This window comes from Sapajus apella, unplaced genomic scaffold, assembly GCF_009761245.1.
Source record: "Sapajus apella isolate SASKATOON/1434 unplaced genomic scaffold, GSC_monkey_1.0 scaffold15, whole genome shotgun sequence".
Classification (NCBI taxonomy): Eukaryota; Metazoa; Chordata; class Mammalia; order Primates; family Cebidae; genus Sapajus; species Sapajus apella.
Window position 1 is genome coordinate 27,176,217 of NW_022436955.1, and position 20,609 is coordinate 27,196,825.

At 43.1% G+C, this 20,609-nt stretch overlaps 1 protein-coding gene across 3 annotated transcripts in view; it reads left to right on the forward strand.

The window, feature by feature from the left end:
* CDH13 (cadherin 13) overlaps positions 1-13,572 on the forward strand; it is a 1,241,014-nt gene extending 1,227,442 nt beyond the window's left edge. For 2 of the 3 annotated variants that reach the window (XM_032283885.1, XM_032283883.1), the window contains exons 13-14: positions 1,513-1,762; positions 11,993-13,572. In XM_032283885.1, coding sequence (XP_032139776.1) covers positions 1,513-1,745 — 233 coding nt within the window. In that variant the 3' untranslated portion in view covers positions 1,746-1,762; positions 11,993-13,572. The remainder of the gene's footprint in view (positions 1-1,512; positions 1,763-11,992) is intronic. The other variant, XM_032283884.1, reaches the window with a different exon arrangement.
* The last annotated feature ends 7,037 nt before the right edge of the window (positions 13,573-20,609 follow it).

The window sequence follows — 20,609 nt, forward strand, 5'->3', positions numbered from 1 at the left end:
TGGGTTCAGGCAATTCTCCTGCCTCAGCCTCCTGAGTCGCTGGGATTACAGGCACACACCACCATGCCCAGCTGATTTTTTTGTAATTTTAGTAGAGACGGGGTTTCACCATGTTGACCAGGATGGTCTCGATCTCTTGACCTCGTGATCCACCCGCCTCGGCCTCCCAAAGTGCTGGGATTACAGGCTTGAGCCACCGCGCCGGGCCTAAAAGTTTTTTTAAAAAAAGTAGTTTCTCCTCTGCTCAGGGAAGACAGAAAAATGCTCTTTGATTTAATCTGCCATCTTACTGGGTGACCATCACATTAGTTATTGCTGCTGCCGTCACCTTCCAGTAATGACCGTGCTTCATCTATTTTTATTTCCACGTCATTACACGTTTGTTTTTTTCTCCTCGTTTTACTTAATAGATAAATGCCTTCTAAATTACTTTGTTGTCTCCTACATTTTTTTCTCAGTATCTAGCCCTGTTTATTCCCAGAAAAGGGCATTAAAAAATATGTTTGCCCCTTATCATCTGAGTGACTTTAGCCCAAGGCTGAACAAGAGGCCAGCTGGTGCAGCCACTGCCAAGTGTCACCCAGTAGCCTGGGTGACAGTGGATATTGCCACCGCATATGGCATTAGGGAAGTGGAGGGGAAGCTTAAAGATCCAGTCTCTGTGTTGAGGGTTCCCACCCAAATCTAGAGCTGTAGACTGATGACTGATTAAAAAAATAAAAAACAAGGCTGGATGCAATGGCTCACACCTGTAATCCCAGCATTTTGGGAGGCCAAGGCGGGCAGATTACCTGAGGTCAGGAATTCGAGACCAGCCTGGCCAATATGGTGCAACCCCATCTCTACTAAAAGTACAAACTTTAGCTCATTGTGGTAGTATGTGCCTGTAATCCCAGCTACTCAGGAGGCTGAGGCAGGAGAATTGCTTGGACCCAGGAGGTGGAGGTTGCAGTCAGCTGAGATCACACCACTGCACTCCAGGCTGGGCAATAGAGGGAGCCCCTGTCTCAAAAAAAAAAAAAACTAAAGACAAAAAACATAGGCTATAGAGCCCATCTCCATGACAGCACATCAGGGTCCTGCCCACATTGAGAGCAGGTGGATTTTCACCTTAGCTTTCTAGATGTGGAATACAGTCTTTGTCGAGATGGCTTTTTCGTTTAATAAATTTGCAGGGAGGAATTCTAGGTACTCGGTCATCTTCATGAAAGGAGCTCTTCCTGAAATTGATTATGATGGCACTGAGGCACAGAACTCTGATGATGGAAACATCCTGTCTCATTACAGGAGCCACCAGCCATTTGTGCCTTCCAGACCCTTGGAATGTGGCAGGTGCCACTGAGGATCTTAACCGGTATTTTTATTTGATGTTAATCAATTTAAATTTAAGCATTCCCATGATTATAAATGAAAATGTGACATCTGTTTGGTGTGATTTTAGTCACCAAAACCTCACTCTTTTATTGGAAAAAGTCTCATCCTCTCTCACCAGGATCCTTCTTCCCTTTACAGATACACATGCCCTGGTCAGCCTTCTTCAAAATCTGAACAAAGCAAACTACAACCTGCCCATCATGGTGACAGATTCAGGGAAACCACCCATGACAAACATCACAGATCTCAGGGTACAAGTGTGCTCCTGCAGGAATTCCAAAGTGGACTGCAATGCGGCGGGGGCCCTGCGCTTCAGCCTGCCCTCACTCCTCCTCCTCAGCCTCTTCAGCTTAGCTTGTAAGTTGGCCTAACTCCAGTGCATGCACAGGTATGAAATTGTAACTTCACAGGGTCGGTGACACCAGCGTTTTTCCATATACCTTTCCAAGAAAATGCATCCCGGAAGAATCATTCATCTTTTGTGTATGTCTCTATGATAGAACATGTTATATGTAAAAGTGATCCACCTAATGCTTAAAGGCATCTTAACAATCCCTGCCAGACAGTCTGAGGAATTGTACAAAGGTGTTCATTGCTAGCCTGCAAACCAGATGGTAAGCAAAACGTCCTACAGATGCCGCTCAACTTGAGCTAATGAAAATGTGCCCAGATTAGTTAACTGTTCTATCAGAGGCCCGTTTCTCTCTACATTATGCAGAATAATCTTTTGCAAGGTTAAAACAGGTATGATGAGACTTTCTGAGAATACTCATGAGAATTTATGGATGGAGGTTGGGCTGCAGGGGAAATGATAAATGCGTAACTCACAATGTTTTTTCACTGACTAGTAATAATGACTATAATATAATGAAACATTATTTTAAACAAATGAATTATTATGCAGAGTAATATAGATGCATAGATGTGAGGATAAAATGAATAAATACGTGTGTCAAATATTCCTCATTTATGAACTACTAGTCCAATTTTAACTTTAGCAGTGATTTATATGTAACTGTTACTGTCCAAAAGCCTCTGGGGCCTTGCTGTTTGCCTTTTGAGAAGGTATCGGTGTAACTGTGAATTAGGAAGTTGGGAAATTCACAGAAAAAGAAAACAGAAGGTTTTACATCCTAGTGACAGTAGCAAGCCACCAGGAAATCACAGAGTCCAACATTGGGCATGTATATGTGTAAAGCTGTATGTAAGACCAGAGTCCTGTGGGTAGAGGGAAAAAGAAGGGCTGGGTGTGGTGGCTCACGCCTGTAATCCCAGCACTTTGGGAGGCAAAGGCAGGTAGACCGTTTGAGGTCAGAAGTTCAAGACCATTCTGGCCAACATGTTTAAACCCCGTGTCTACTAAAAATACAAAAATTAGCCATGCGTGATGGCACGTGCCTGTAGCCCCAGCTACTTGGGAGGCCAAGGCAGCAGAATCACTTCAACCTGGGAGGTGGAGGTTGCAGTGAGCCAAGATCATGCCTCTGCACACCAGCCTGGGTGACAGAATGAGAAATCATCTCAAAAAAAAAAAAAAAAAAAAAAGAAAGGAGAAGCCATTACAGCATCTCACTGGCCCTTCAGACTAGACATTTCTGATAGTGAACATATTGTCGTCCCCTTGTGACCTGTCCCTTTGCCTGACTTGTCTCTGATGACTGTACCACTGCCATCATCATGACCATCATCCCCATGTCTCCTTCCCAGTCTTCCCACTGCAAAGCCCAACAGAGTCTATGGGTGCAACACTTCCATCCATCCCTGCCTCCACCCACCTGTCTTAGGTGCTTGTGTTCACTTACCTCGATTATCTCACTGGCTTTCTAACTTCATCTCATCTGATGAGCATGCGAATCAGAAAGAGAAAATAGGAATCAGGAGGCTGCCCCTCAGAGGCTCCTTCTGAGTCTTTTCTGTAAAGTAGAGACAATTTCAGATGAAGGGATAGAGATGGGGCCAGGGGCTGAGAAGAAATTAGGAAATCTGGTCAAAGGGCAGAGAGTTGGCAGTCGGGCTGTACTTTGAGCAGGGGTGGTCCAGAGGAGACTGGATACTGTCTTAGTCTGTTCAGGCTACTATAACAAAATACCATAAACTGAGTGGCTCATAAATAACAGAAATTTACTGCTTATGGTTCTGGAGGCTGGGAAGTCCAAAAACAAGATTCTGGCAGATTCATTGTCTAGTGAAAGCCCACTTTCTGGCTCATACATGATGCTTTCTCCCTGCATCTTCACATGATGGGAGAGGCAAGGCAGCTCTTGGGTGCCTCTTTTATATGGGCACTCATCCCATCCCATCCATGAGGACTCTGACTTCCTGACCTTCTAATTTCCCAAAGGCCCACCCTCCTAATACCATCGCCTTGGGGATTAGGTTTCAGCATATGAATTTTGGAGGGCACAAACATTCAGACCATAGCACATACCATGAATTTATAGCAACACATTATGCTTGTTTGCCCCTTGCTGTGCTGACAGATAGCCTAGACCTAGATTTCTAGAGTGTAGGAATATTCCCTTCATGAGCATGTACTGTCTGGGGCCTGGTCTGCTGAGTCATCGCTAGTAACCTGTAAGTCATTCTTATATAGTATCAGCTGGGTAGATGATGGTGGATCTCAACTCTGGCTGCACAATAGAAGCACCTGGGGAATTTTTAAACATAGCTACCCATACCTGGGCCCTAACCTATGAATGTATGAATGGAAAGGCAGCTCAGATGTTTGTCCTTTTTTTTTTTTTTTTTTTGAGGTGGAGTTTCGCTCTTGTTGCCCAGGCTGGAGTGCAATGGTGGGATCTTGGCTCACTGCAACCTCCACCTCCTGGGTTCAAGCATTTCTCCTGCCTCAGCCTCCAAGTAGCTGGGACTATAGGCACACGCCACCATGCCCAACTAATTTTTATGTTTTTAGTAGAGAGAGGGTTTCACCATGTTGACCAGGATGGTCTTGGTCTCTTGACCTCATGATCTGCCCACCTTGCCCTCCCAAAGTACTGGGGTGAGCCACCGTGCCCGGCCCCGACATTTGCCCGTTTTAAAGCCTCACCAGGTGGTCCAAAGACACTGGGAAAGCAGGACCATCCTGGTGAGTGACTCCAGTGTTTAGGTACAGGCTGCTGGATGTTCAACAGTATCCTCTGATCTGGTCCACACCCTAAACACATGCTCGTTCCTTCAGTTCACAACTCAATAGGAAATAAGGAGGAGGGTAAACTTAAGAATATGAGTCTCAAAAAGGAAACAGTCTGGGTATGGTGGCTTGTGCCTGTAATCCCAGCAATTTGGGAGGTTGAGACGGGCAGATCACAAGGTCAAGAGATTGAGACTATCCTGGCCAACATAGTGAAATTTTGTAAAAATACAAAATTAGTTGGGCATGGTAGTGCACTCCTGTAGACTCAGCTAATTGGGAAGGAGAATCGCTTGAACCTGGGAAGTGAAAGTTGCAGTAAACCAAGATCATGCCTCTGCACTCCAGCCTGGCAACAGAGCAAGACTTCATATCAAAAAAAAAAAAAAAAAAGAATATGAGTGTGAAGATATTTGCTACTGATGGTGCTAGAAAACCTGGCACCATCCCTCCTCCAGGGAGGAAAGCAGAGTGAGATGACAGAGCACATCCAATGTGAGAATTTCTATAGCACCAGTTTTCCAAAAGTGTTTCAGAAGCTTACAGAATTAAAACTTGGACAAGACAGCAAGTTAAACTTCATAAGGAAGAGAAACCAACTAGGAAGAGTTGGGGATGGAGTTAACTGACATAAATTTGGCGTGAGCTTCCTGTTGGCTTGCTGTATACAATTGCCACTGTGTGATAAGAGCAACATGTTAATTGCAGTGGTGGTTCAGAAATGCTGTTGCACATCAGAACCACTTAGGAAACATTTTTAAAATATGAATTCCTGGGTTCGGTACCCTAAAACTTTCATCTGTGATCTGTATCACAACTTGGAGTTGGGGAATACGAATGAATGGATACATGGACAGACAGATGAATGAAAGGAAGTACATGTTTCTTTCTCTTTCCTTTTGTTCCTTTTTTCTTCCTTCGTTGTCTTTTTTTTTTTTTTTTTTTTTTTTTTTTGATACAGGGTCTTACTCTGTTACCCAGGCTGAAGTGCAGTGGTATAGTCTCAGCTCACCGCAACCTCTGCCTCCTGGGTTCAAGCAATTCTCCTGTCTCAGCCTCCCAAGTAGCTAGGATTATAGGCATGCACCACCGTGCCCAGCTAATTTTTGCATTTTTAGTAGAGATGAGGTTTCACCATGTTGGCTAGGCTGGTCTCAAACCCCTGATTTCAGGTGATCTGCCTGCCTCAGCCTCCCAAAATGCTAGGATTACAGGCATGAGCCACCATGCCCAGCCCCTTCCTTTCTCTTTCTTCAAAAAATAAAATATTACAGGCAAAGGTCAAATTGCCTATGTTTCTCTGCCCAGCTTTATTTTCTGTTCTCTCTCCTCAGAAACAATAGCTACCATCAATTAGCTATTCATGTGTGTGTCCAGATGTTTTATACTTTTACTACACAAAAACTTACACACACACTCACACATATTCACACACAACACATACAGTTCTATTTTGTGCAGTTTGTTAAACCTTGTATAATTCATATTATATTTGGCATACCGCTCTGCAACTTACTCTTCTTCCTCTCTGTATTACATTTGCAGAGTCCATCTTTGTCACTCTAACTCAGGGCTCAGCATACTTTTTCTGTAAAGGGCCAGATGGCTTTGTGGGCCATATTAGTCTCTGTCACATATTCATCTTTATTGTTTTTTGTTTCTGTCTTTTGTACTACCCTTTAAAAGTGTGAAAACACTCACGCATATAATCTCAGCACTTTGGGAGGCCGAGGTGAGCAGATCACAAGGTTAGGAGATCGAGACCATCCTGGCTAAAATGATGAAACCCCATCTCTACTAAAAATACAAAAAAAAATTAGCCAGCCATAGTGGCACGCACCTGTAGTCCCAGCTACTTGGGAGGCTGAGGCAAGAGAATCACTTGAGCCTGGGAGGCAGAAGTTGTAGTGAGCCAAGATCATGCCACTGCACTCCAGCCTGGGCAACAGAGCAAGACTCGATCTCAAAAAAATAAAAAAAGAAGTGAAAACCATTCTTTGCCTGGGAGCTATACAAACATGGACTTCATGTTAGAATCAGCCCACAGCTTTCCTTGGCTGCACCCCATTCTGCTTCTTCATTCTGACCACAAGACAGTGCAATGGACTCCTCTATCGGCAGACGCATTTGAATTATTAACCATGACCAACTCTTCTACAGTAAGAGATCTCCATTTTCCACCAGCTCTGGGAGTGAGTGTTAGACCACAAGCCCAGCTCTTCCCAAGGCCCAGCACTTAGAAGCCACTGCTCTGGAAATAACGTTTGCAGCTGGGTGTGGTGACTCATGCCTGTAATCCCAGCACTTCGGGAGGCCGAGGCAAGAGGATCACTTGAGGTCAGGAGTTCAAGACCAGCCTGACCAACATGACAAAACCCCATCTCCACTAGACATACAAAAATTAGCCAGGCCTGGGGGTGGGCACCTGTAATCTCAACTACTCGGGAGGCTGAAGCAGGAGAAACGCTTGAATCTGAGAGACAGAGGTTGCAGTGAGCCAAGATTGCACCACTGCACTCCAGCCTGAGCGACAGAGCGAGAAACGATGCTTGCAGAGATCCAGGAGCAATTGAAACTGAAGTATAACAGAGTTCGGATAAACTGGAGGGCAGTACTTTCTATATGACTGCAAAGATAAAAACTCTATGTGTGTGCATGTGGGAATGCATATGCACATGTACATGTACGTTGTGTTGTGTGTGTGCACGCACATGTGTGTATGCAGAAAGACACTTGCGGAGTTACATCACACATTGTCCTCTGTAAATCCAGTTTCAGGACATCAAAGCCTGATTCAGTGACATCTATTTGAAGAACCAAGGCACTGCAGGACACTGCTCATGGATCAGCTACTCTAGACTGAAAATGAGTGTTTTAAACAAAGACCAGAGCCCCTGTGCCCCTGCTTGTTAAAACACAGATTTCCAGGCCCATCCAACCTATGACATCAACATCCCAGGTGACAGGAGCCTCCAGCACAAAGCCCAGTGTTTGATTATTTTTATACAATATTTTCATAATAACCCACATTCTGCTACCACCACTCCACATATTAAGTATTACTAACGATTGAATTTTTTTTAGATTTAAAAAAAAAACAGATTTGGCAGTATTTTTTTCTTACCAACAAGGGATTTTCTTGTGGTCCTCACCTTGAGACTCCTGACCCACAGATGTCAATCATGAGCAGGTTCCCAAGGATTTCCCACTTCTCATCTCTCAAATGAGCTCTTGGATCAAGTTAACGTGAGACAGAATTGCTCAATAATCCCTAAAGAATTGCTTCACAGTTAGTATCGTTGATAAAAGACATATCCAGGCATGCTCGGTGTGAGATACCGAATGTGCTTTATGCTCCCCTCTAAGGGGAGTCACCGTATCTAGCATCCCATGATCATATCCCACTTTAAGTTGGGGCCTGTATGTAAAGTCGAAATCATTCGCAAAATGAAACTCTGGATCTCCCTGGGTAGCCGGAAGGGTACTCAGTTGACACTCCAGTGTTTTGCACCAGAAATACAGGTAGTTTCAGCCCCAGGAAAAAAAAAAAAAAAAAAACAGTTAAAAACAGGTGTTACCACTTACCTTCAAACACGCACTTGGTCTGGTCCTGAATAAAAGGCATAACATTTTCTGAGATTGTTCATTTAAATGTTAGAGATGCCTGCCAAATGTCATGATTTATGTTTACTGAAATTAAATGTCTCTATATGGGGGGTGGGAGGTAGACAAACTCAGACACAGTAAAGAAGTTTGAAGAGGTGAGTGGGCTGGGCACAGTGGCTTGTGCCTACCATCTCAGCGCTTTGGGAGACTGAGGCGGGAGGATTGCTTGGGGCCAGGAGTTTGAGACCAGCCTGGGCAACATAGTGCGACCCCGATCTCTAAAAAACAACAGCCCACCCTATGTCAGCTAAAAATTAACATTATATAAAATGTGAGCCAGCACAGAGGCTCAAGCCTGTAATCCCAGCACTTTGGGAAGCCTAGGCAGGCCGATCATCTGAGGTCAGGAGTTTGAGACCATCCTAGCCAACATGGTGAACTCCGTCTCTACTAAAACTATAAATATTAGCCAGGCATGGTGGCACACACCTGTACTCCCAGCTACTCAGGAGACTGAGGCAGGAGAATCGAGTGAGCTTGGGAGGCGGAGGTTGCAGTGAGCTGAGATCATGCCACTGTGCTCCAGCCTGGGGGACAGAGTGAGACTTTATCTCAAAAATAAAATAAAATAAAATAAATCGTGTATGCCTTAAAAAAAAATAGGGGGCCAAGATGAGCAAAAGACAGGCACTAAACACTTTTTAATTTTTATTTTTCAGTGTATTGTTTGCATACAATAAAACGCACCATTGCAAGTGTACGGTTTGATGCGCTTTGGTAACTATACAGATTTGTATACCACATCCTAATCAAAATACATTTTCCTTGGCTTTTGCTCCCCTTTCCCCAGTCTGGGCTCTCATTGATCTGCTTTCTCTAATAACAGTTTTGTCTGTTCTAGAATTTCCTAAAGTGTATCAGGATTTTGTTCCTTTCTATTGTCAAATGTATTATGGGCAGAGACAGGGCCTGAAAAGGCATGAAACCCAGGCAGGGTGGGCTGTCCTCACCTGCAGATGGCTGCAGTTGTGCTTTGCAGATGAACTGTGGTCACTGAAAGTGACATGACATTATGGACAATGAGAGTTGACCCTTGAGGGTTTTCCATGCACCTTGCACATGCAAGCTAAGGGCTTTACATAAATTATATAAATTTCCTTGAGTAACCATCTGAATAGCCCTGGGAGGAATCACTTACATTATCATCTAAATTGACTTAAAACAGGAATGTGAGACTCTAATTTGAAAACAAGAGATGGGAGCCTATTTCATGTATTTTATGCAGCCAAAGCTGGTTTTTTTCTGTTTTTAACTAATTTGCCTCCCAAGAGACAGTTGAAATGTCTAGAGACACTCTGATTATTATGCCCGGCAGGACGCCACTCGTGGCATCTAGGGGGTCAAGATTAAGGTTACCACTAAACATCCTGCCATGTGCAAGACAGCACCCCCCGCAAAGAAGCATCCAACCCCAATGTCAACAGTGTGGAGGCTGAGAAACCCCACTTTTCTCTCTAACCAAAATTAGACACAGAAAGTGGAGACATTCTACCAGCCTGACAATATAAATGCCTTTTGACCATTAAAAAAAAAAAAACTAAGAGGAATATGTATCTGACCTAAAATAACATCTTAAGAACATTCTTCCTAATAGGCTTCTGTAAAAATAGTTCATATTTTACAACTGTCTTGCAGCGTGGTCATAAAGGAGACCCAATCATTGTAAAAATGAAAAGACAGCCTCAAGACATCTGAAGTTCTGAGCAGAAGGCAGCCTGTCTTCCGTGGGCACTTCTTTATGGAGGCAGGACTGGGTTATCAGTAGGAGTGAGAACAAAGGTCAGATGAATGAGTACACAGCCCTTGTAGACTGATTAATGCGTCTTTTTTCTCCTCCTTTTGATGGAGCAAGACTGTAGCAAAGCGTGAGAGTGAGGAAGGACTTTGGCAACTATTACTGTAGACACGATACTTAACTCAGTTTCATGAACTCTTAGTCCTGGGCTGGAATTCACTCCTCTGCTGGAATTACCCAGACAGAAAGTGCTTGCAAGAAGTAAGATGGCAAAAAAAAAGGAAAATGCAGGCAAAAACATGCCTCATTTTGAAACTGGATCTGGGCATCCTAGAGCCAGAACCTCTCCCTGCTGACATTGCTAAGTTGAGCAGCGGGACAGACTCCATGTTGGACCCAACCCCCCAGCTGGCCGTAAGGAGGAGCCACGAGCAGGTGCTGGGAAGACAGCCTCTTAAAGGCATGCTATGCTGATGTCTCTTTCTGTGAAGTTTTCTATATGAGTGACATGTTCTCAAAGACTGTAACACAGTAGGCCACAAGATGCCGTTTTTCCTCTGGGAACACAATGCTACTTTCATGGTTGAGTGAGTAATGGCCCCCAAAGATGTACTCCTAGTCCTAATCCCTGGATCCTAAGAACATGTTACCTTTTACGGCAAAAGAGACTTTGGGCAGGCGCCTGTAATCTCAGATACTGAGGCAGGGGAATTGCTCAAACCTGGGAGGCGGAGGTTGCAGTGAGCCAAGATCGTGCCACTGCACTCCAGCCTGAGCAACAGAGTGAGACTCTGTCTCAAAAAAAAAAAAAAAAAAAAAAGAGAGAGAGACTTCGCAGATGGGATTAAGTGAAGAATTTTTTGAGTTGGGGAGATTATCCTGGATTAGCCAGGTAAGCCTGACATAATCACAAAGTCCTTATAAGACAAAGGAAGAGTCAGTTAGAAGACCATGCAATGACAGAAACAAAGGGAGGCCAGAGGTAGAAAGAGAAGATGCTGCAGTGCTGCCTCTGAAGATGAAGGAAGGGGCCATGAGCCAAGGGATGCAGGAAGCCCTTAGAGGCCAGGAAAGGCAAGGGAACGGATGCGGATGCTTTCCTAGAGCCTCCAGAAGGAACACAGCCTGGCCAACAGTGATTTTTGCCCCATAAGACTCATCTCAGTCTTCTGACCTCTAGAACCGTAAAAGAACAGGTTTGTGTTGTTTGAAGTTTATGGCCATTTGTTACAGCAGCAACAGGAAATTATTATACCATGTTTGGGCCAGGTGCAGTGGCTCCCAGGTGAGCCTGTAACCACAGCACTTTGGGAGACCAAGGTGGGATGATCACGTGAGGCCAGGAGTTCAAGACCAGGAGGGCAACATGGCAAAACCCCGTCTCTACAACAAGTGCAAAAATTAACCAGGCATGATGGTGCGTGCCTGTAGCCCCAGCTACTCTGCAGACTAAGGTGGGAGGATCGCTTGAGCCCAGGACGCAGGGGTTGCACTGAACCAAGACTGTGCCACTACAGCCTGGGCAATAGAGTGAAACCGTGTCTCAATAAAAGGATACCATGTTTGAAGAACCATCAATAGGTATCTTGCTTTGTAACTTGTGATCCTTAAGTCAATGTATACATTTTATATATATATAGTCATCGCATTCATATATATATATATAAAAATATATATATATAATCATCCCATATATATAGTCATAGAAGTCAATACATATATGGAATCATCACTAATCTCTAAAATACACAGACAGCTTGCTCATAAAATAGCCAAGCTCTGTGCTAACAGACAAGAAGGACATAGTCTCAATGGTAACAGTGGTAATAGCAACCAAGCTCAGTCTGAGTGATGTTTGGCATCTAAAGTCACCATACGCATGTTCAGACAAGTCCAGCTTTTTATGATATAAGCATTCATTCTGTCTTCCAGCGTGATCCTTAAGGAAAAAAAAAAACCCCAAAGTCATGTGATGTTTAAAAATGTGTTTATTATAGCTTGCCCGTCATTTAACTAGTTTTTAGCTAAAGTGTTTGAATTGAGTGGTGATATTCCCAACTTAACTCTGAACCTTCTCTGTTCAGGTCTGTGAGAACACCTGACATCTGAAGCTTGACTTCCAAGTTTCCATAGCAACAGGAAAAAGAAAAAAAAATCTATCCAAATCTGAAGATTGCGGTTTACAGCTATCGAACTTCACAACTAGGCCTCAATTGTTCCAGATTTTTGTTTCTTTGCAATTTCACTTAGTCTGTACTTCATCATTTTGACAGCATCTTCCTCCCTCCTTTAATTAATGGAATCTTCTGCATTTTCCCTGAATGTTTAAAGATCGTGACATATGGCTCGATCTTCTGGGAGCAGGAAGAATGACTACTTTCTCTGGTGTGTTAACATGTCACTAGCCAGTGCTCCAGGCACCCAGCTTTGTCTGTGGGTTAGTATTGGTAAATGTATGAGTATCTGTATGTGTATATACACGGTATTTATAGAGAGAGACTAACCCGGAGAAGCCTCGTTTTGATGCTGTTCTTCCTTGCCAGGTTAAGCAAGGCAGGGTGGAAACTAAGGCAACTGAACCCTCCAGGGTCTCCCGCATCAAGGTCAGCATGAGGACAAACCACAGAGCTGTCACTTTTGTTCTGAAGCTACTTCTCCATTGTCCCGTTCAGTCTGAATGATGCCACGGCCAGCCAGGCAGGTCCACAGAGAGGGAGAGCAGAGAAAGAAGTCCTTTCTCTTTATTGAGTTCGAGGACTACAACCAATTTTCACTGCCATCCAATGCCATGATCCTGTGCCAAGGTGGTGAGGAGCAGAGCAGGCAATTTCACCACCAAATGCCAAGAAAAGGGCTGACATTTTCTTTCTGGGCATCCACCTGCATGTGTATGTGTCCCGAATCCACAGTCACACTGATTCTTATGGGGACACAGATCATGGTAGAGAATCTCTCCCTCCTGAGTAAAGGTACAACTGCAAATGTCATCATGGAGGTCATACATGCATACAAAGAGGTCTACAGGTCCCATCTTGTATACACATATATACCCACATGTACAGACATACATTTATGCACATTCGCTCTGTTTGTTTCATATATACAGGCATAAAATAGCGTACATACAGGTAGTTTTAAAAGTACCCTTTTGTGTGAATTGACTACCGTTGTTTGCAAACCTGAAAATAAAAGATGTTCATTATGTATGAAAAGTAACTGATTTGTATTCTGTGAGCATGTAAAAGCGGAAAGTTAGTGCTTGTTCTAAGATTACCTTCTTGTTGATAAACCGTAAATGAATCATCAAAGCTCACACCAAATTTTTCTATCAAACAAAAACTAGTGACAGCTTGTGGCTTTTTATTAGAGCTCACCACGAACTAGGGTAAGGTAAGTGTCTTAGCATATGTTAATGCAGCTGCTTACTAAAGGTTTTAACCGCACACGCACACACACATGCTTTCTTATGCAATCTATGTTTGCACTGTGCTTTTCAGTTAGCCTTCTGTAGGAAGTAGAAGTCATATGTTGTCTTCGTTGTAGTGAAATTATACAGATAGAGTTTCCATATATTGTGTTTGTTTCAATAGTAAATCTTTTTGGAACATATAGAATGCAGAATTTTTTTTCCATTAAAATAAATGGGTGTTGGTGGTTAAAACTGCTGGACAGTAACTTTTCTCTGATTTCTATGTTGTGTCTAGTGTTGCTGATGCTGGGTCTTGTCTTAGCGCAAGTTAACATTTTTGACTGACTGTTTGGGGTCCCTCATACATCTCTAGTAGGTGAGTGAGTCTATAAAGGCAGAAGTACCAGCTCTCAGCCTGGTCAGTGGACACATCCACCTTACAATTTGAGGATGTTGCAATCAGCCATAAAGATAATTGCATACTCAAAGATGAGAGGGACCTTTCTCAGTTCAGTGACCACACTAAGCATAGTCACGGCCATCTGTCAACAGTCCCAAGACCTGGGGATTCTTCTCTGGAACAAATCCTGTTGCTGGATCAGGAAATGCCACTCCTTGAACTTGACAGGGTCATTCTCCGCAAGCACATGCCCCTGACTCAAGGACAGGAGAATCTAAGCCTGTGCATTCACACTTCACAAGATTTCTTCTACTGGCTTTATAGGGCACTAACACGTGCCTCCCTGGTGCACCTTGCTCCCTTCTTGCTGCAAGGCAGGGGGAGAATGTTCACCCTTGAACAAACCAAGAGCATCCTCAGCCAGTTAGGTGGCTGGTAGCCTGACGCATATGCTAATTGGCAATCAGGAAATCACCCTTCATTGTAAACTTCAGCCACCTACAGGGAGAAATACAGGAGCTGAGCGACCTTTCACTGAAAGAAACAAATACAAGACTTCTCCTTTTCTCTCGAGCCAGTAGGCTCTCCTGCACTTTGCAAACCAAACCAGAAGCTTACCTTTGCTGAAAATCCAGAAAAAATCGGGGTAAAGTGTATACTTCATTAATAAGTAGAATATGCCTCAACTTTCCCTTATTTAAACATATTCTCTGTCCCCAAAGTTCTAATCAAGACCAGGATATTTCTGGCATGTTGTTCTAATACTTTTCAAAAAAAAAAAAAGAAAAATAAACCAATTCTTATAGGCCAAAGTGGTAGCATTTCCTGAATCATAGATGTTTTGTTAACCTGCTGGAATATATTATATTGTTTATTGAAAACCATAGTAGAATCAAAATGTTATTTCATTATTACCTATGCATTTATCTGAGTCCAGGTTATTAAAAAATGAAGTCAAGTAAGAACCAGAAATTGCTTTTCCCAATTACAGATCTGAGGGTTTTATTCACACCTTCTCTTCTTTTATTAATACTCAGCCACCTTAGTTGATTAAAAATCACATTTTCTCCTTCATTTTACGTATGATAAATTAATTATTTTGGATAATTCGTTTTAATAAGAATATGCACATATTTTCTAATTTCACCTTCAGTACTGCCAGTCTCTCCAAAAGAGCATCATTTAGGGCAGATATACCTGCTATGCCTCTTTGCTGACACCAGCAACTCTACCCATCATAATGAAATAAATCCAGCCAGATTCCATGGTAGGTAGCAAATAAGGCTTTGGCTCTTAAAGAAGATCGTTAGAAATTTTGATAGCTCATCCCAGAATTCCAGAATGTCATTTTAAACAGTCTGATAAATGTAACAGCCATCTACCATCATACTCATAGAGTAGCTCAGATGGCATTTTATCCAAACTAAATACATTGGGTCTTGATCTTAAGATGTGACAACTAAAAAATTATTAACAAGTCTGTGTTTGATCCTGGGTTTGGTGCAGTTGCACAGGCACAAGCTCTCCAGATGATTCTGAGGAAAGGAGGCTACAATTTTCCTGGAGGGGTTTATGAACATGGTACCAAAAGGGTGATTAATAATTATAATAACAGTTTATATTTATTGACTGCTTATTATGTGCCCACACTGTATAAAATCCTTATAAATAGTAACTCATTAATCCCTACAGTAGCATATGAGGCAAGAACTACTGTCTCCAATTTACAGATAAAGAAGGCTGAGGCTGGGTGTGGTGACTCATGCCTGTAATCCCAACACCTTGGGAAGCCAAGGCGGGTGAATCAGGAAGTCAAGAGATCAAGACCATCCTAGAGAACATGGCGAAACTCTGTCTCTACTAAAAATACAAAAATTAGCTGGGTGTGGTGGCATGTGCCTGTACTCCCAGCTACTCAGGAGGCTGAGGTTGCAGTGAGCCAAGATCATGCCACTGCACTCCAGCCTGGCAACAGAGCAAGACTTAGTCTCAAAAAAAAAAAAAAAAAAAAAAAAAAAAAGGCTGAATGGCTTGCCCAAGGTAAGTGGCCTCCAGAACCAAAACCCAGGCTATCTGGCTCCGGGTTCATGTTCTTCCCATGACATCACAAAGCCACTCTCAACTCAGCAGCAAAATCAGACAAACTGCCTACTGCAGACCAGAGGACCCTAGTTCAAAGCCTACATTAGCGTGATGATGCAGCTAGACCAAGGTATTGTTAAGCAACAGTACCTTTTATTATGAGGTGCCCTTAACTGTTAGGTACCTCTTACCAACAGTACCTTCTGTTACCAACTTTTAAGTTCCTGCTTTATTTCTTCATTCTAAAACCTTTCTGTTAAAAAAAAAAAAACAAAAAACAAACTTAACATCATTCTAAATTAATATTGAGACCTTAGAAATTTTTCCTGTACAAGATAACATAATTATTTGTGTCTTCCCTTCCATGGCTTGTTAGCAGGTACATGAGGGGCTTCTCCTAGATTAATTTGACATCTCAATTAATCAAAAGTAGCCAGGCACGGTGGCTCATGCCTGTCATCCCAGCCCTTTTGGAGGGAAAGGCAGGTGGATCACTTGAGGTCAGGAGTTCAAAACCAGCCTGGCCAAAATGGTGAAACGCCATCTCTACTAAAAAATACAAATTAGCTGTGCGTGGTGGTGGGCAGCTGTAATCCCAGCTACTCAGGAGGCTGAGGCAGAAGAATTGCTTGAACCCAGGAGGCAGAGGTTGCAGTGAGCCATTGCACTACAGCGTGGGCAGCAGAGCGAGAGTCCATGAAAAAAAAAAAAAGGAAATTTATGAACTCCAGAGTACCCACTCCCTACCAAACCACCTGAGGGGAGAGAAAACGGGGAGAAGGAGGGGTGGGATCTCGAAGGGCTTGCACTGTGCTTAGTTATGAGTTATTCAAACAGGCATAAAGGCTCTCTAAGTAGTTTCTGACTTTATAAAACTAGCACATTAATCTATTTCTGTGTAGCTGCCTTAAACATAAATCAACAGGGTAGATCACACCAACAGAACCCCAAGCACTGAAAAAGCCACCTACCTTTTCCGTTTACCAAACCACTAAGATGAATAATCTAATAATCTGGTTACATCTTTCACAAAGACCCGCCTCTTCTCTCCTTAACTGACTGTTGAGATTTGATATGTTTCATAGTCGTCTAATGATAAAATGTTTTCAAAATTGTTCATCTAATTCAATTAACAATCATTTTACTATATCCAGTGTGTTACCCTTACTATATTTCCTATTGCTGACAGGTTAGCCCACTACTGAAAAAATTCTGCAGTGGTGACTATGTCCGTATAAAAGCATACACCAGATAGAGAGACACAGTGAAAAATGGTGGGAATGGATGTGTATATGAGGGTTTCGGATAAGAATGTCAATTATATAATTTAAGTCTATAATTTGAGCAGAAATAATTTAGATACTCAGCAAATTAAGGAAGCAGAAAAACTTCGTCTCTCTCATGCTAAGTTGCTATCATGACATCTGTCACTGGAGGATTGCTGAGCTGGATAAGCCTTCGAACCACTCTATTTGACTTTCCATGTGCCGGCTGGTCGGTAGGGAGAGGGTGAAATGCTTTGGTTGGAGTAGGACTAGGGAGGTTTTCACTCTGAAGTTATGAAGAGTTGGAGAAAGAGGTTTATAGAATCTCTATGAAAAGAAGTTGGAAACTATTTTCTGCTACTTTTTAAAAAGCTTTAGAGAGTAATAAAGACATTCTATATCTAACGTGTACGTAAATTCAGAACAGTAGAGTTAAAAATGAAGGCTATACAAAAAAAATCTGTGTTGTCAATGCACATGTCAACACTGTCCTGATGATGAAATTTTATCCCCCCAGATAAACATTTTAAGAAAGTGTAAATGCTTTTTGTTCATAAACACTCAGATTAAAAGTTAGTCATGTTCAGATATTCGCTCTATGGCAGATGTCACTCCTTTGGGCCTCATTGCTGAATTGCTTACAGTTTCTGAGCTGTAAACTAACATTTGCTTTACTATGTAGTTGCAAAGAAATGTGTAACTTGTTTGTGAAATATTCAAATAAAGCTTATCTGGGATTTTTAACTTGTGTGTTTAGTCTTAGACCGTCTTTAGTACAGGCTAGTGTAAACATTGTGACAGAGCAAAGGGACCTTTCTTTCCAATGGTGCTGTGTCATGGGTGCAACTGGCTGGGGCCGGTGTTGTGGGTGGTAAAAGAATTTACCGGCCGGGCGCGGTGGCTTATGCCTGTAATCCCAGCACTTTGGGAGGCCAAGGTGGGCAGATCACCAGAGGCTGGGAGTTCGTGACCAGCCTGGCCAACATGGTGAAAGCCTGTCTCCGCTAATAATACAAAAATTAGCTGGTCGTGGTGGCGCATGCCTGTAATCCCAGCTACTCAGGAAGTTAAGGCGGGAGAATCGCTTGAAGCCGAGAGGCGGAGATTGCAGTGAGCCGTGATCGCGCCACTGTACTCCAGCCTGGATGACAGAGTGAGACTCCGTCTCAAAAAAAAAAGAATTGATCTATTTGGCAAGACAGTTGTAGGTAAAGAAAGGCAGATTATTCAAGACAAAGTATGTTGCTTCCTTGCAACGGGCAGCACAGCAGAGAAGGCTGTCTGGAAAGAGGCAGGGGATAGACGGAAGTTTTACAGGGTCATGCTGGAGGACGCTACACTCGTAGAGGGGTAGCTGTGCCAGCGGCTTGTTTGTGATGAGCTGTCTCTTGGAACAGTTGTTCTCCCCTCCCTGGGCCCTCTTTCCTCATTGTTGCTTACTTATCAGGACTCCACACCAGGTTAGTCTATGATGTTTAAAAACCAAGACTAAAACCAAGTGCTTCCTGCTTAATAACTGGCTCTCTTCTCCCTTCATAAGAGTCAATCATTCTGATTTGGAAAAACAGATATGTAAATGATAGACGGATGGATGGATGGAGAGATAGATAGATAGATAAAGACAGAGAGCAGGAAGGTTATTTAGTGAGATCATTTTTTTAAAAAAAGGAGAGGCCAGGTGCGGTAGCTCACACTTGTAATCCCACCAATTGGGGAGGCAGAGGCGGGCTGATCACCTGAGGTCAGGAGTTCAAGACCAGCCTGGCCAACATGGTGAAACCTCATCTCTACCAAAAAAACAAAAATTAGCCAGGTATGGTGATGGGCACCTGTAATCCCAGCCACTCAGGAGGCTGAAGCAGGAGAATCGCTTGAACCCAGGAGGCGGAGTTTGCAGTGGGCCAAGACAGTGCCACTGCACTCCAGCCTGGGCAACAGAGCAGAGCGAGACTGTCTCAAAAAACACAGAGGGAAGGGAATGTTAATAAGTGCTTCCTGTGAGCTGGATACTTTAGGCATCTATATAGATGTGTATATACACATTACCTTGTAATCATATATGTAATTTATGTGTAATACATAATTATGCATCATATACATAATTTATGTAATTCATGGGATATTGAAATAGACATTAGCTCCATTCTATAGATGAAGAAACTGAGGCTCACACAGTTAAAACTGTCTCACAGTAGGTCTTATGACTACTAAGCGGTATGCATGGCTCCACCCTGGCACTTTTCCTGCTGTATGCTAAGGCAGTACTGCCCCATTTATCACCAGGTGCAAACTGTGTCATCACAAACAATGCATGGAAGTGCTGAGGACTGAGCAGGTTGGCAATGATGGTAGGGTGGAGCAGAGGAAACCCAAACTTGCCAATCTACTCTAGAAAACTTTCCGTTCCCGCTGGGCTGTCTGTCTCCAGGAAACTGCTCGTTTGGGTAAATAAATAGCAAATGGATGCCTTGGCAGCCAGTCATGGAGACACTGATTTGGAAATTTGCCTCAAAAGAATGTAAGAAACAGAAACCAATGCTTTAATTCAAAAGCAAGAGAATTTGAGATGTGTCAGAGCAACTACTGATCACACCATTCTTCCCCAGAAAAGCAATTTTCTGGTTTTCTGCGTTTTGGCTTGTTTGTTTGTTTGTTTATAAACAAGGCCTCAAAGAGACCTTTCTGTGCTTTGGTAACACAAGGCAAAATATCCACTCATTCTAGCCAGGGCACACTCCTGAGAGCCTAGCAACCCTGGATTTTTACATGGGAATCCAAGCCAAGAGGACTGGTACAGGGATGGTGGTATTTCTAAATTAAATCTGCCGTTCTGTGTCTGTAACTAAGCCGTACCTGTGCTTGGCTGGTAACTGTCCTGCCCCAGCCCCTCCTCGTGCCAGCAGGACAGCATCCTCTTCCTGAGGCTTACTAGCACCTGAAGGATTGTTCCCTGAAAAACAGGGACCCAACACCTGCAGACATTCCTCCGTCTTCTTTCTGACTTTATCCCCAGGGAGAAGTGACAGTGCTGCCCTGATGCAGTCATAGTTCCTGTGCTTCCCCTTATCAAATTATATAACCATGTGGTTTCAAAGCACACCCCATCTCTTTACCCTTTGGCTCCCTGCCTTCTCTCAAGGCAGAATTTGCGAAACTTTAATCCCAAGAGGATATCGTCACTATTTAGCCATCTTCCTGTCTCACTTCTCAGCACCTTGACTAACTCTGCCACACTGAAATGCCACCTGTACCATCAGCTACAACTCTGGCTTTAAACTATATAATTTTACATTTATAATTTTGGCTTAAATTTATTTTAAAAGAAGCCTGTACATTGGCTGGGCATGGTAGCTCATACCTATCCCAGCATTTGGAGAGGCCAAGGCGGGTAGACATTTTGAGCCCAAAAGCTCAAGACCAGCCTAGACAACGTGACAAAACTCCATCTCTACAAAAAATATGAAGATCACAGCCAGGTGTAGTGGCGCATGCCTGTTTCAGGAGGACTGCTTGAGCCTGGGAGGCTGAGGCTACAGGGAACCGTG